This window comes from Manacus candei, unplaced genomic scaffold, assembly GCF_025592945.1.
Source record: "Manacus candei isolate 608988 ecotype Guabito, Panama unplaced genomic scaffold, ASM2559294v1 h1tg000043l, whole genome shotgun sequence".
Taxonomy (NCBI): domain Eukaryota; kingdom Metazoa; phylum Chordata; class Aves; order Passeriformes; family Pipridae; genus Manacus; species Manacus candei.
Genome location: NW_026138091.1, coordinates 615,768 through 633,401, shown reverse-complemented (window position 1 = coordinate 633,401; position 17,634 = coordinate 615,768). Strand labels below are relative to the sequence as shown.

Here is a 17,634-nt window from a genome sequence, read left to right as displayed (position 1 = left end):
TTGTAAAACAGAACTCTGTGGTATATCTTTATTTAAAAACAGAACCACCAAGACCTAAAAAGAAACCAGTACCAGTTTATGATACCAATGGGGCATTACTCGTCACAGCTACAACAATTGCAATCAAAATGCCAATATGTTATTACAGTGATGATCATGGCCCTATCAAGAAGATACAAATTCTTGTTGTGGAAGCTGGAGGTAGAATTTTATACGTTCTCTTGAAAACTTTTTAAAGCTCAGGCTGTTTGTCTTTTTCATTTCTTATCTTGGGTTTCAGTAGTTTCACTTTCGAAAGCAGCTAACAAAGTCACTTTAGCTGTGACAATAGCACTAAGAGGAAAGTATCTTTCACAATACTTATGGCCTGGGTGCTGGATTTTGGGAACGCTTACCAATTAAGTGTCATCCACGTTGTTTGAAGCCACCAATATTATTCAGTCCCTACTTTTGTCATTATATTTCTTTATTTTCTATTTCCTTGAAATAGAAAGACCCAACATTTGACATTTGTGAAAGTTAAAAAGTCTGAAACCTTTCTTTTTTTGGCAAGGTTATTCTTCTGTCATCATTAGTGTTGCCTATAAAAGAATGCAGTCATGTGCAGTTGATATTTCCATTTCATAATGGGGGCAGAGGGAGTTATATAAATTCCTTCTGTAGACTGTGGGTAAGAATGTTTATTCCCTTGTACAGGCTGATGAATATTTACTCATATGAACACTGCTGTGAAACTCTTGAGTAATTGCTTACCAATATGAGTGGGAGTTTTATGATAGGACATCATATGATCAGGCTTACTTACCTAAGAAGGACAAATTCCAGGAATTTAATTCCCTTATTTTCCTTGGTTTCAAAGTGCAGAAGTAAAGCATATACATTAAGTGAACTCACATTATGCGGGTCACCTTTTTCTGAATTTTGCATTTTAGCACTAATCCTAAAGAAATTTACTTCATAACTATTGCTGTGAAGATTTTATTGAACTGACAGATATGCAAACACCATGCTAAGCAATATTTTGAAGATTTTTCTCATAAGCTGCTAGGTACCATCCACTTATGCAAATCTACTGGTTTAATTTCTGAAACAATCTTTACTGTCTTGAGTAAACACTTTTTACTGTCTTTGCTAGCTAGCCATGCTCAGTTTCAAGGTCAAGTGGCTTGCACAAGTAATATTCTCTACAGGCAGAGCTCCTGTGCAAAATCACCCCGCAAATTTTCTAACTGTGATTCAGTTGACTTACTCAGAGATAACAAAACATGCAGAGTGGATAGTAAAAGTGCAAACGCAGCTATAGACTTAGTTGTGTAAATAGCACCAATAGCATGCTAAGCTCTTAAAAAATATATTTTCCTATTTAACTTCTTCAATTACAGCCTGGTTAGAATGTAAATTGTATCTATTATTTCTTTTCTTGACAATAGCTCAGCATGATGGGAATGTTACCAAGTGGTACGATGCCTATTTCAATAGACCAAGGCCATATTTTACAAATGAAGGCTTTCCAAACCCACCATGTGTAGAAGGAAAAGAAGTTCTGAGTGGGAAAGAAGAGATATATGTCATAGGTGCTGATACCACGTGTATGATACCAGGCAGTCAAGATAAAATATGTAATGGTCCACTTAAACCAAGAAAGCAGTACCTGTAAGTACATTTGTCTCAGTTTGTCCAAGAGAAGGATTTAAGTGAAATATAGATTTATGCAAACACATAAAACATGTAGTTTAATTAGAAAAGGTGGAGATTGAAATAATCGTCATGTGTTTCTAATTTTAAATTTTTTTGGCTGAGCATAAATATGGGAGACAAATTTTTTACAAAATTTTTCACAAAATTTTTCAAGCAACAAAAGGTGCTTACTGAGTTCTTAAATTAAATAAAGCCAAATTCAAGACAAGTAATTCACACAGGTTTTTTTAATACATTCAGGATATTGACAGAGTCCTTAATGTCTGTCATAATGTCCCTTTTGCAGGTGAATAATGATTCCAACTTATATTATGCTAAAGCTAAAAATAGTTTTTAGTTTCTAAGTGAAACAATATTTAAGAAAATGCACATAAACTTTTATTTCATTAGTTTTCTTGCTTTTATTTCACAGATTTAAGTTCAGAGCAACTAACATTAAAGGACAGTTTACAGATTCTGACTATTCTGACCCTATCAAAACGTTAGGTAAGGAGAGTGTCATTTAATAAAGTATTTCTCTATTTCCAAGGGTCTAGACAATTCCATTTTTCTTTTTGGTACAGTGGTTTTCATGAAGTAAATAATCTCTATTTTTGTTGGACCTAGCTTGACTAAAATGGCTGAGGAAATATATTTATTGCCTTGTATGTCCTCTTGAGGTTTCCAAGAGATTTTACCTCAGCCTGGAATGTTAAATAAAGAAGTAGTGTTGACAAAGTTCATTTGCAGAGATTCAATTATACCAATAAAACAACCATGTTGTCCGGATAGTTCATTTTGCTTGTTGAACTTCCAGAAGCTCTACTGTTTTTGCTGTTTCCTTCTGTGTTGGATGTGGAACTAGTATTGTATACTCTTAGCTGGTTAAAAAGATGGCTGGATGGCTAGGCCCAAAGAATGGTGGTTAAATGGAATTACATTCAGCTGGTGGCTGGTCACTAGAACTGTTCCCACTGAGCTCAGTATGCAGCCAGTCCTGTTTAATGTCTTTATTGATGGTCTGGACTAGAGGATCAAGGGCACCCTCAGTTGGTTTGCAGATTACACCAAGTTGGGCAGGAGTATTGATTGATCTGCTGGAGGGTAGGAAGGCTCTGCAGAGGGATTTGGACAGGCTGGATCCACAGTCTGAGACCAATGATATGAGGTTCAACAAGGCCAAGTGCTGGGTCCTACAGTTGGGTCACAACAACCCCAGGCAGCACTACAGGCTGGGAGCAGAGTGCCTGGAAAGAGTGTCCAGACTCTGCCCTGAACAGAGTCCCAAGGGAAAAAGGACCTGGAGGTGCTGGTTGACAGCCAGCTGAACATGAGCCAGCATGTGCCCTGGTGGCCAAGGCCAATGGCATCCTGGCCTCCATCAGAAATTGTGTAGATTACCAGAACCAGGGCAGTGATTGTCCCTCTCTACTCAGCCCTGATGAGCCAACACCTCGAGTGCTGCATGCAATTCTGGACCTCTCACTACAAGACATTGAGGTGCTGGAGCTTCTCCAGAGAATGGCTGGTGAAGGGTCTGGAGCACAAGTCTTCTGAGGAGAAGCTGAGGGAGCTGGAGTTGTTTAGCCTGGAGAAACGGAGGCTCAGGGGAGACCTTATTGCTCTCTAGAGCTACTTGAGAGGAGGTTATAGCCATGTAGGGATTGAACTCTTCTCCCAAGTAACAAGCAATAGGACATGGCTTCAATTTGTGCCAGGGGAGGTTTAGATTGGATATCAGGAAAAATTTCTTCATAGAAATAGTTGTCAAGCATTGGAACAGGCTGCCCAAGGAAGTGGTAGAGTCACTATCCCTGGAGGCAATTTAAAGAAATGTAGATGTGGCGCTTAGGGACATGGTTTAATGATGGACTTGGCAGTGTTGAGTTAGCATTTGGACTCCATGATCTTAAAGGACTTTTCCAACCTAAATTATTCCATGATTATATTCCAATGAGCCTAGTAGCAGGTTACCTGAGGACATGACCCTCTAATCCCTTTATCTTTAGCTACAGACAAAGCCCCATATGAATTAATAAATCAATAAATTAATATTGTATAATAGAATCCATCTGGTTCTAATGTCACTAGCCAATAGGCCAGCTGTTATTTGGTCTGAAATACAACATAATTCCTTCATGACTGTATTGATATACCCCCAAAATTGGGAATGATGTCTCTTGAAGCAAACTGCAATAAGATCTGTAAGCTGTTCTAATATATTTTCAAGACCAAAACTTACTCAGCTAAGCATTAGCCCAGACTTTCTGAAAATGGATCCCAAGACAACTGGATGAGTACCCAGAAGAATTTTAGTGGGCACATATTTTTCACTTGGCATTCATCTTCTGTGATATGAGCTCCCTTATTCATCTAATCCATTTTAGAAATTTGTTACACGATCTGGTACTGAAGACCCTGAAATGCTAATTCACTACCTCAATATTCTGAAAGGATCCGGTACTATTTCTCTAGTCCTGAATATTTTGGAAAGTGCAACATAAAAGTTGTCTTTATATGTTCTGAGTTTAAAAGTCAATGGAGCAAATATTTTGCCCAGTAAGGGAAAGATAGTGTTCCACTCAGGGAAAACAAGTTTACTAGAAATGAGTCCAATTCTATCCAGTTCTCTGGGCATCTTTCTCCTCTCTATCAGAAAAGTCTGCAGTACTTAGTGGCAGGCAGATATTCTAATTCATTTGCTTATGTATTTTTACTGAAAATTTGTGACACCTTTTCTCTTTCGTAGGTGATAAATAAGCGCAATCTCTTTTATGCTGAATAAAATGTAACAGGAAAAAAATAAACAACAAAACAAGGGATATATTCCTCAGATATCCATGGCTCCTCATACCCATCCAATGCCTTCTGCGCTAAACTTTAACATCAAGCACTGCTTTTTAAGACCAGACTACAGCATCCTCTTGTCTAGCCTTAACTTCTAAATTTCAGAGCCCATACAACAAGAAATACATGGAATAGATAACTAAAAGTTCTTTGAATGTTTTTTTACAAGTTCTGTGAAATCAACATAAAACTGATATACCACAAATGATACAGGTACTGCACTTAAGGGATCTTAAGGATGCAGCACAGGCAATGCCATTACCAATATCATCTTAAGTGAATAAGGGAAATTAGATTTTTTAGACACATTTTCTCTGGAGACACATAACATAAGGAACCTTGCCCAAGTGTTTTCTTCCAGAACATGCCTTGGTTATGTGAACTTTGGGCTTGCTCTAGAGGCCTAATTCAGAACATACAAGATAGATCTGTAGCTTTTAGAGGTTTCTGTGACCCAATTACTTATATTGCACTCATAGCATCAGCTTCTTTCCAAGAGAAGTTTATGGTGCCTGAAATCAATTAGCTTCTTTCATAATAATCACTGAAATTTGTAGTTTTCCAACATTACAGTTTCACTTTAGTAGATAAAACACTAATTTAAATTTTGGCAGAGGTATTCACAACAGTTAAAAGAACTCTAAATTATTTTGGTTCCTAAATCTATTAATCGAATAGGTAGGTCTTTGATCTGGAAAATCAGAAAGATAACCTTGTATAATTTGCAGCAGAAAAAAATATGGGAACCTTGAGAGATTTCTCTGTGACAGATGTCAGATGCTCTTGTTAAACAACAGGAATTTTGCTAGGAAGCAGAAATTATTGGAATACACAGCTGCAATAATGTTTTTTTTAATTATAGTAAAGGATACACTTTAATAACGTGCACCCACTCAACCATACTCAGAGTACCACAACCCTCCTCTTAAGCTGGAGAGGTGGAGTTTCTTCCTCATAACCCATGACTGACATTGCAAAAATAATGTCCATATTACAAGGAAAGGTCAGGATTTTTCCATGAGATAATTAAGATGTGGTGATAAATTCTGTTTAAACTTTTAATACATCAAGGCAGATTATAACCTTTTTGTAAACTCTGATAGCTTGTTCAGCAAATCATTGTGAGGCAACTGGTAAGTTGTGTAAGTGTACTTTTTCCATGTGAAATATAAAACTGATGAGATAAGAAATAATCAGAATGGGGTTTCCTGACACTGCCTGTTGCATAGAAACTGACCTTAATATATTCTACTATTACACTTTATTATCATCATGCATTGAGTGCAGCACCTCAGAATTATACAATGTGATATTTTCTGGTTTGTCTCCTTTCCCTTGCTCATAATCATCTCTACAGACATGTCTACACAGAAAAGTGTAGGCCTTCCCTGTTGCAAAGAAGTAGGAAAAAATGTGGGGGTTTTATTCTTGGTGGCACAATTCTGCTAGCACTGTTTTGGTTAATAACATTGGTATTGTTTGGACTGATGTTAATTGTAGGGTTTAACACAGACTTCACTGTTCACTGCAAAACAGATAGAACCATTGTAGAAGTTCCTCTGTATATTCTTCTGTCCTTCTTCCACATTGCTAACATTTTTGCATTATCATAGTAATAAGTGAGTGGCACGGATGTTTTCATTCATTTTCTCATTGAAACATTTTTGTATATATTTGCTTTTCTCTTCTTTTGTCTTTCCCTGGGTGAAATTTTTCTTATCTTGTAGTGTCCAGTGTTGCATCTAAAACTTTGTTAATGCAGTGGAAGAATTATTTCAGGCATTCTGTAAACTATACTGAATTCTGTTGCCTGTCAGGCATGATATTGCTTATTCATGTTAGTTTTGGTCTACAGTAATCTCATTCTTTCTTTTGATAAATTTCTATCTAACCTACTGTTTATTGTGCTGTATTATTGTAGCTGATTATTTCTACCTACATGTAGAACCATGCACTTGATCTTACAAAATTGCATCCTACTGTTTTAAGATCATTTCTTCAGATAAATCAGGATCGTTTTGAATTTGAATGATGTTCTCCTATGGACATCAGTCCAGATCATCTGCAATACACTCTGTAATCCCAAAACAGAGCCTTTTGAGAGAAACAAAGCCAGGACTACAGTGTTTCCCAAGTGTCTGTGGGAGGATGTTGTCCTTTGCGTGGGAAATCTCAGTTTCATATGGCAGGAAGCAGTACATTTTCTCCCCTTCCTTGAGGCTAAACAGGAGCTAGGTTTTCTACAGTGGATCAGCAGTGAAGGTGAATTTCAACAGAGGTGAACAATATCAGCAGTAGTATTCCCTTGCTTTACTTATTTTCACTGTTGCCCAAGGGAAAAAGAGGGTGAGGTTTTTTTTAGATAGGTACTGGATTACCAGGAAGGGTGGGAAATAAAATGAGTCTCAGAAATATAGCACTAAAGAGGTTCAAAAAGAGGCCTAGAAACTTCTAATCTAAATAGTTTATCAGTTTCTGAATGAGTTTTCATTCTCACCTGGAAGGACTGATTATTATCACAGAGGCCTTTATGATTACTTTTGACCTACTGATGGTTATTCCTGACAATATCACCAATTCACATAAACAAGGAGCATGAGTTAATTGTCAGTGAGGCAGATTAATCCAGGAAGTTCAGATCTGGTCACTAGTTGGGTTCTTTCAGCACCCTTAGAATATCTCTAAAAATAGTATCTTTTTTTTTGTACTTTTGAGTGGCAGCAAGCCTCATAGTTTTAGGGTTGTGCTCTGCCTTTTCCACTTGAAGAGTATGAGTAGTCCTCCTCTGTTCTTGGCTGCACAGAGACTGAAGCAGGAGCTTAGCTCAGGCCAAGATTCAGACTGATATTACTGCAGTGTAGACTTAACCAGTTGAGCAGGTAAAACTGAGAAGCACCAAGGGATGGCTGCACATACAGCTCTAACCACGTACTATTAGCGTTATGTGTTACACAGATCAGCAATGCTCAGGAACCTCTTCATAAATTGTTTCTGGGTTTGTTATATTTTTCTTTCTGAATCAGCTCTTCAACCACCACAAAACGGATGCAGTTGCACAGAGACAAAAGGAGTCTGTCTGTCATCATTTCCTTATTTCCCACTGTCAGAAATGTAAAAATTCTAAAGAATCTATGAAATACTAGCTTTCCACTTTCTGTTGCAGGTGAAGGACTAACTGGAAGATCTGTAGAAGTTATCCTTGCTGTTACTCTGTGTATACTTTCGGTTGTTCTTTTGGTGGCTGCAGTGTATGCTTTTGCAAGGTGAGATTTATGTATCCTTGCCATAGTATGTTTGAAAACACTCAAAAATGTTTTAAAGAAGAGTTGAAATGGTCTTATAAACAGAACAATTCTGTCATTTCAAAATGTGTTGGGTTTTGGTTGGGGTTTTTTGAGTAGCCTATCTTAAATTTCTGAAGTCACTTCTCTATTGACAGATCAGAGTGTCAGCTGGTTGAAGCTATCGTGATGACTAACACTATTTATAGCTGAATATGAAGTAAATACTCTAAATTCTATTTTCTGTCTTGCTAATGAATTTATCACTTCAATACATTGAAATAGCACACATGAAAGAGAAATTGAGTTCTAATTCAAATTGTGAACAAAATCTCCATGTAAAGAAGCAGGCTGGGCACTGCACACACAATGTTAGTTTCCTCATTCATCAGTTCTGTTCTCCCTCAGTTGCATTATTCAGGCATTACCAAAGAATTTATGTAGGAAAACTAAAAGAATATAGCAGCTAGATTCTTTTTTCTGAATTTTAGACAACGTAACTGCAGTTACATTTGTCCACTAAATTAAACCATTGGAAGGGAGAGAATAAAGGCCAAGGAAGGATTCCCGGCAACCATTTTTCAGTTTCAGCCTGTCAAATCAAAGTATTGATATATATGTTCTTAAGTCTTTTGCATGTTTATTTTTCACTTTATTCTCTGTTTAGAATTCGGCAGAAGCAAAAAGAGGGAGGCACATACTCCCCACGAGATGCTGAAATTATTGACACTAAGTTCAAACTGGATCAGCTGATCACAGTGGCAGACCTGGAGCTGAAGGATGAGAGATTTACACGGTAAGCATACTCCTTAGGCAAAACAGTAGCCCAAAGGGTCTGTAGCCATGACCCCTTTCTGACCTTTGCTTGTTTGGAAGTGTTTGTGCTGTTCTTACTTACACAGGTCACTGAGATCCTTTTTCAAAGAATGACCTCCATCCTCAAGACACTTCTCACTAGCTTTTAGAAAATCACTTAATCTTAAGCTCTTTTTACAACAAGGTAAAGATCTAAGTGCAAATCACTGTTTAATTGTGTTAGCCAAAAAAGGGTTACATATTTTTAAACATGCAGAATTTCCGAGGTTTTAATGGCCCAGTGTTTCTGTAGGCTGCAAACTTACATAAGTATTTTGAAAGAACCAAACTCCCAGAAATCCCTGTCAACTAATTTGAGAAAAAATCAACTAATTCATTAACAAATCTATCATTATTTAATTGACATTCAGAAAACTTTTTTTTTTTTTTTAACCAAGGTATTTGCAAAACATCTGGGTTTCTGTGGAGCTCAGCACACTCCTTTAAGGTGCATGCAGCAATTCCAGGCTATTCATATTTTCTATTTGACAAGGAATCTTATCACAGATATTTATCAAAGGAAAACCACTCTTTTTGACTGCCAGAAATATGGATACTATTCACCAAATAAATATAACTCTTATTCTCAATAATATGGGACATCCAACTGAGTTAGAAATATTTGGCAAACATTCCTCACCTGCCAGTATTTTCCCTGCTGTGTCACAGATGAAACACTGTGGTAGGCAGTCTTCTTAAAGATGAGAAGCCTAAAATAGTCTTGCCCTACAAGTCAAACATCCTATTGTTGCAGGTTAGGAATAGCTGGAAGATGAAAGGTTGTTAGCTGTTGACCTGGGCTTTTTGTACATGTCTACGTGTGTGGTACAGAGTAAGTTGATTGCATGTACAAGCCTGTTCAAGGTAGAGCACACAAGAATGGCTGCTTGTGACAGATGAGAAAACATACTGTGAATCATCTGGAAATCACTGATGTAACGGATGTGGTATGTTGTGTGTGGGACACTTGTTGTGCAGATAACATTGTTTAGTACCTGCTAGCAACAGTGGAAAGCATCCTCTGAAGACAGAACCATAGCCAATGCATGGTGATAACTGTGACTCATATAAACAGTCTTGATGGATCTTCAAAATTACCTTGTTTCCAAACTGTTAGCTGAATAAAAATAGCATTAATTTTGCTTATATACTAAAGTGTTAATGGATTTTACTTCCAGATACTCTTCGTTTTTCTTTAGACGCAAGGAGATATTTGTCATCCAGTAAGTTTTTGTATTATTGAAGCAACATGGTGTGTTTTCTATTCTATTCTCTCAACCTGTGTGTTACTGTACTATAATGAGCAATATAGTTAATCTAAATGAAATGTCAATCTTTGCAGACATAATAATGACAAAAATTGTATTTGTCATCATGAAATCATGTCTATTTTTAGTACCTAACTTTAAGTTATAACAGTTCCACAACTATTTTACGTGGAAACTATAACACATTATGGCAATTTAGCCCTGACATATACAACCTATCCTTGAAAAAAGGTAGTGCAAATGCGACATAAGAAACATGTTGTTACTTTCTTTGGCAGTTAGAATGTATATACTCAAGATAAATTCTTTTTTTTCTCAAAAAAAATGCCTTTTGTACTCATACTGCAGGAGTTTCATACTATACCCCTACAATCTCAGCAATATATCCCCCCAGTCAAATGTTTTATCAGTTTTCAGATACTATTCTGCCACTCTTCTGTCTAAATTATGTGTAGTTTAGACTTGCAGAGTCTCAAACTCTTCAGGGTAATTGCAAACTATATTGTTTCATACTTATGTACACTTCACTATGTGATTTAGACACAGCAAGGCCTTTACTGAACTGTGTTTCAGCAGTTTTAGTTACATCACCCTTATTTTAATGAGTCAGATTCACATCTTGGTTTGCAATTTGTCATGTTGTTCCATCTGTACTTTTCTCTTTCCTCCTTCCATCCCTTCTTTAATGGTCAAAAGCAAAGACTCTCTATTTCTGTCATTGTGAGGTACATGAAGTAGCTGTTAAAATTTTTGATTGTTACTTTTCAAACAGTAGTGGTACTGAAGCTACAGTGGCCTCCTTACTCAGGTCTTTTGTTGAACATTAAGACAAACTGTTGAAGTTTGAAGTGCAGGCACTAATTGAGAATTCCTCAGGATAGAATTCAGGACCTCTTTTCAACTGGAAGACAGAAAATGCACTGTGGAACCCTACTACATAACATACACATAGTAATGAGGGGTAGGATATCCTTTACCTGATCAAATTTTTTGAGTTTATTTTGACTTTTTTCTTTTTTAAGCTTCAAAGAATGTTTCAATATCTGTAATGTTCTGTTCTGGTAATGCCAGTGACCAAAAGAGACAATTTAGGTGTCCTTCTTCATAATGATGAGTTATATCAAGGAGCTGTCAGAAGTATGGCAGCATGTGCCAAGGCAGTTTACTGCAAAGCCTAATATCTAAAATATGTTTGCTACCTGTTTTCAGACTTCCAGTTGCATCATGAAAGAGCTTTAGTACTTGTTACCTTTGGGGAACAGCCATGCTGAAGTCAATCCCAGTCCCAGTTCTTGTGTTGACCCTATAATTTCATTATTTGTTGTTAAAGCAGTGACATGTTAGCATGTTAAATTATTATATTACATGTTGATGACTACGGTGTAACCTTTACAAATTTCCCATGCATTTGGAACAGGCATCACTGCATCTGCACAACCTACTGCTATACACTGACTGCATTTAGGCAGGTATCTCAACTGTGTTTCAAAGCTTACTGTATTTCAGTTTGTGGTATTCTGTAAGTGTATGAGGAAAGCATAGATGGGCAGATTCTCTTGTCAGACTGGTATGTTTGTATTTCTTGGATAACAGTAAATCAGTTGAAATCTTATCCAGCTTTCTACTCTGAAAAAGTGATGGGGAGTTTGTGTGAAACTCTTAGGTGATAAAAGAACATAGCATAGATTTTTTTTTCTACCTAATCATCACCTTATTCAGTGCTCATTTGAAGGGGATGTTTTTGAAACCACATGTTTTTTCATTTCTCAGACAGTATGATATCTATCATGGTAGTGACTATAAATCAATAAAGGCATGCACTTGCAGCTGACACCATTCATCCACAGAATCAAAATACTCTAGCCTGCTCCCCAAGATCTTTCTTGACCGTCTCTTATACATTATCTCTTTAGACAGTCTCTCATACTTAGTGAATTGTGGCCTATGATCTTGGCTCTTGTCAGAAAATTTGTGCAGCTGTATCACACAAGAAATGAAAAGGAGTAGAAAAAGGTTTTTCTGTTCTGTATGAATATGACTGGAAATATTTTTTATCATTCCTAGATCAAAAATTTGACAGCTTGAAGCTTAGCAAATGTTCAGTATAGGTTAATCAAAGCATTATATTTCAAACATTTTTATGAATTTTTTCATATTAAATATTTTGCATTACAGAAGTCAGTTTGACTAGAAAAAGACAAATTTAAAAGTACTAAGTATCCCATTTTGACAATTTTGAAACTTTTTGGGGGGTAACATTTTTTTTCAGACCATGAAATTAATGGAAAATCCCAGTCACCACTAGTAATCTTTTAACATAATGGTCATCATAAAAAATTTACTTGAAAAACTTCAGTGTCCAATATTACTAATACTAACAAGTGCATATACACTGTCTCTCAACAAGTCTTTGTTAGGCAACTAATTAATTGGATGCAGTTTCAGAGGACATGCAGGGAATTAAGTCCTACTGAATTCAGTGGAAAATGAGATCTTCTTTATGAATCCAAAATGAGTGTTTGGGACATATGATGCTCTCCATGATGGTGGAGATGGTGTGAGACAGGCAATAACAGAAAAAAACAACCTTGTTTAAAACATATACAGTCCATCAATCTAAATTAGATTAAAGATTGTTTCATTAAGCACACTGAATATACATATGCTGGGTGCTCTCGTTACTTACCTTTTAAAACATTTACATAGGGTTTGCCAAGTCACTTTTCAAAGCAGACACTAAACTTCTATGAATAGATTCTGTCACTAAATTTTCAGGGTATGCCAGGTTTGGTGAGAGACAAGTAACTCTTCCCTGTTACAGGTGCTCACCTAGGAGACAATCTACTTGTCACCCTCCTTTTGCAGTGGTTTCTGCAGCAAGATAAAGCTGTGCAGATCCCTGTTTCCTAAAGTCTTTCCTTGAGAAGTTGCATCTTGCGGTTGATCCTTTGAGGCTTTTGTTTCACTTTGTGTGAGACAGCTTGTCAAACAAATGGGGCACAGACTCAGAAGAAATTTTTCTGCATTACAGACATTGTAGCCATTGCAAATACCAGGTAATTAGAAATCCTTTTGAAAACTATTGTATATAAAATGATTATCTGATCTCACCCTCCCTATATACTTTACATATGGTAGGTGTCTGTATTTGAGGTAACAATTTTGCACACACATTACTTTCCATAGACCAGCCTGTTTCTTTCTGTATACAGACCTATCTTCCTTTGAGTGGGGATAGGCATGGATTCTGCCTTGCCTTTTTCTTAAACAAGTTTCCTCTAGTAATCTATTATCAAAAATAGACTTCTTGAAGTTTGTATTCCAGGAGTACAAAGTTTATGAATGTATGTGTCCTGGTACAATGGAAGAAATGACCATGTGTTCTCTTTCCTTAAACCTTTAATATTTAGGAAGGGTTAAGCTCCGTATTGCTTTCAATTAACTTGTTAAAAATTAGTTCCTCCCTTGGTCCTAGGAAGTGTCAATGGTGCTTATGAGTTAAGCCTTTTGCCCACATAGTCATTTCTGTTGTTTTCTATTTGGACGAAGTTTTAATTCCCTGTGGATTTCAGATGATTGACCCAGAGAGAAAGCAGAGTCTGTGTGGCAATATGGTCTTCAGTTACCACTGCCAACACAAATAAATGCCTTCTTTCTAGCTCTATCATAAGTAATCTGAGTGGGATTCAGATTTTTGATAGACTTCAAAAAAACCCCACACATGAAACAATACACTGTTTTAAAAGAAAATCAGATTTAAGGCAATAAAGCATTCTTTATCTGAGAGAATGTTTTTCTTTCCTAGTTTCAAAGTCCGACAAGTGGGAATCTGAAATGGTCCAACTGAAATAGGGAAATTTTCAACTTTGTGGTGTGATTCTAAATTGTGCTCATGAAGATCTAGTGATATTTATATTTTTATGTTTTATAAGAAAGGCTGGGAAATGTGGAGGATAAGATTATAGGTTGATGAGTATTTGTTCATTGTTCAAACACTGTAAGATTATTATTACATATTCTAAATCAAGAGACATGGAAATATGCTAATTTTTTAAGCCCAAGCATGCTGAAACTGAGCACAAGCGGAAGTTTTTAAAGAGAACACAAAATTCATCCTCTCTGAAGATCCTTACACAACAAGACCAAGATCTTTACCATAGTTAGTCAAGAAAGACATGAATTTTCATATAAGAATTTAAGTAAATAATCTTATTTTCTGAGCTCCCAAGCCACAGCTATATGTACTTGCTACTAACAAAAGTTTTAAAAATCAAGTTCTTCACTTAAATGCCCACAGACAGGTTAAAGTGTCAATCTGTAGATGTCTTGCTTCTTAAAAAAAGGTATACTGCTTGTGAAAGATGATATATTATTATGCCTTTAAAAAATAGCCTGTTATTAATATTAAAAATTGACTAGAAAGCAACACATGCAACACTAATTTCCTAAGCTATTTCAGTGCTTTACTTCCCTGTTTCAAGTGCAAGTAAAAAAAAGGAAATATTGTTGGGTAAGGTGGTGTCGATGGTGCTGCCTGTCGTCTATGGTCTTTGCTGTTGGACCCATGTACCTTCAGCACTGAAACACTAATGACATATCTGGGTTGCTTATATGCAGCATAGAAGTAATTTTTATTCCCTGATGACCAAATTGTATTTTCTTACTGCAAAGTAGGTGCAGTAAGCCACTACTTGCTATGAATTTGAGAGGAGAGCTATCAATATTTGAAAAATTAGTGCAATATCAACTAGGACATGATTTTTTTCCATTGTTCTGTGGTGAAGATAGGTGAATTCAAAGGAAAAGCAAGGGTAATTTCTTTGCAAAGACTGATTATAATTTTATCCGGAAAAAAAGCCTAAAAAAAGTTTATGTTCTACTCAAAGACAAATATATTTGTGTGCAGTACATTGGCACAGCTATTAAGAATACTTTTTCATTAGAAAACTGTAATTCTGTAATGTTGCCAATATTACTAGAAAATAGTTTAATCTGCCACATAATGCAAACAACATAAGTGATATAATAAGAACAAGCTATATGTCTTAACATTCATAGAGTTGCATGCTCTGCTATCTTTTTCATTCTGAAGCTGTCCTTCAATTGTCCTGTAAGCACTTTGGGTTAGAGCCTTTTTCTGTGAATACTTACACTTTTAACTCCAGTGAGACTGACCCAGAGAAGCTTTCATAGCCATTTGCTTTATTTGAAGATAACTGTTCTAACAAAGTATGTATCACAAAGGCATCTTTAGTAGCTTTGAAATTGACTTCTCTGATCCTTAATAATGAGTGATTCAACAACTGTATTACTCTCATGGTTCATCAATTGTATTAATCTCATTTTATTATCTAAATTAAAATTTAAATAATTAAGAATAAGTTCATAAACCAACTTCTTTTTGAAGCAATTTTTTCTTTTCTATTAAAATTATGACAGCAGTACAGTAGACATTTGTATTTGTATTATAGAATACTTTTTGTAATATTTGTCAGTAAGAATGTATGATTTTTGTAGAGACAAACACATAAAAGGTGTACTTAGAGCTCTTTTGAAGGGGCACATTATCTTTTAAACTATTATTTCAAACTTTTTTGGCTTTAGACAAGCTTTGTCAATCAAGGCCATCTAAAAGTCTTCTGAGTATAGATGCTGATGTAACATCTTCATGAAACCTACTGTGGAATCAAGTTAAAGATTTAATATGTATCACAGTTTTTAAAATTGGCACACATGGAAACAGCAGTGACTATGTAAAAAATTAACATGAAACCAGGACACTATTTTTTAAAAATCTTTAGAAAAACAACCATAGCTGTGGTTTCTATAGAGGTACACCAGTAGTATGCTTCATCTGTCACTTATTTTAGATACCTGCTTAAAATGAGATTAAATCATACCTATTTCTCTTCATTGATTATAAAAGAAATCTAGAGTGACTAACTCAGAAATATGTGTCTGTGTTCAGTCACATTAATTGTATCCTTATGCTCTGAAATGGCCCTTAGAAGAATGATATTTGGTGCATAGTGTAAAATGAAGCCTGTCAATGTATAAAAAATGTTGTGCTGCAAGCATGGATTTCCCAAGTCCATATGAGCCCAGAGTACTGTAAAATGATGTGAAGAGAATGATAGAAACTACAACTACCTTATTGATATCTGCCAATACCTGAGATAAAAACTAAGCAAGACAATCAGCCAAGATATCTGAATTTGAATCCATAAGAGAAATACATCTGGTCCTTTAGTTGCTTGGTATTTAATCTAGAACCTATTAACATGTACAATATTGGTTAACTGAACTTGCTACATTTAACAAAAATCTCTGTTGCAGATTACTTAGTTATAGAAAATCCATCAAGTAAGTTTATTAAAGATTTTTATGTTGTGTTCATTGGTGAGTCTCAATGTGTGGTTCCCTCTTCTATGTTTATTAGAAAAAAACTCCAAGCTGCGTATAAATCATAAAAGCATGACTAATTGCATGGTAACTGGAGAAATGCGTTCTCTCTCTCTGGGGTGAAGCCTGCATGTCTGTGTTTTAGCTTGGGAAGTAATACAGGGATATTTAAACTCCTCACGATTTAAAAACCATGTCATTATGAGAATGAGGTCATTGCAATATTTTATAAGTCTAAAACCTTGCAATGTATAAAATGTTTTCTGTGCAACAAAGACTTATGTACTTTAGAATGCAATGATAACTTTACAAATTTACTTTAATGTCAAAACTTCACCTTGAAATGCTGTTACCTACAAAAACAATCATATGCTACAGGACTTAACATTAGCAACATAAAAAATTTTGTGAGGGGGAACAACAAGGAGAAAAAGTGTTTCTATTTTAAGTGACCAAAAGGAAATCAAATAAGCACGCTGTAAGCAATTTATAATTTTCTACCCGTAAGTATCAGTTCCTATTGAACTGAAAAACTTTGTTTATTAATAAATTGCAGTTAATAAAAAGAAGGACAAAGACATTCTCTATGGGTTTCTAAATCTTCTGTCATTACTTTCAGGCCAATAAGCAAGAAATCCTTCCTACAGCATGTTGAAGAGCTTTGTACAAACAACAACCTAAAGTTTCAGGAAGAATTTTCGGTATGTTGCTAGCAGTTGTCACAACATGGCAAGACCTTCAGTCGTTTCATGTGTCACATTTCATGTCCATTTTAAGCAGACAAGGCCGTGAAGGACTCTGGCCTTGATAATCAATACCCAATTACCAGGTTGATTGTTTAGAAAGTAATATTACACTGATTTGAATTCTGCTGTCTATACTGCAACCTTGTCAGAATTATTCACCTTAGTGTCAGCAAAAGATGATCTTCTTTGGACTTCAGCCCTGGCAAGACCACCATATTTGCGCTTTTATGTGTATAGTGATGCATATATAGTTTACCTAAGAACAGATTATTCAGAGTTTTCTAACATACATACAGATGTATTTAACTGCTGTAAATATGTTCATCTTTCTGAGTGATGGTGACTCCAAAAACACAATTAGTGTTTATTCTGTGACATTTTCAGGCCCGAGTCATACTGCTATGAAACTCAGAAATGTTTTTCTTTCATGGATTTCAGTGCAGAAAATAAAAAGTTTGGTCATGATACTTTGCTTTTTGTTCCTCTTACAAATAATGTCATCCTTGTTATACTCTTGAGAATAGCTTCCATGTGAATAGCTTCCATCTCTTTATACGA

General features: G+C 35.8%; 1 protein-coding gene across 7 annotated transcripts in view; it reads left to right on the top strand.

Annotated features, from left to right (window-relative positions):
- PTPRQ (protein tyrosine phosphatase receptor type Q) overlaps window positions 1-17,634 on the top strand; it is a 130,265-nt gene that overhangs the window by 96,722 nt on the left and 15,909 nt on the right. For 2 of the 7 annotated variants that reach the window (XM_051795683.1, XM_051795681.1), the window contains 6 exons: window positions 43-201; window positions 1,431-1,653; window positions 2,111-2,184; window positions 7,688-7,787; window positions 8,473-8,601; window positions 16,950-17,031. In XM_051795683.1, coding sequence (XP_051651643.1) covers window positions 43-201; window positions 1,431-1,653; window positions 2,111-2,184; window positions 7,688-7,787; window positions 8,473-8,601; window positions 16,950-17,031 — 767 coding nt within the window. Of the gene's footprint in view, window positions 1-42; window positions 202-1,430; window positions 1,654-2,110; window positions 2,185-7,687; window positions 7,788-8,472; window positions 8,602-9,838; window positions 9,884-12,749; window positions 17,591-17,634 lie in introns of those variants that run through there. The other 5 variants (XM_051795688.1, XM_051795685.1, XM_051795682.1 and 2 more) reach the window with 5 other exon arrangements.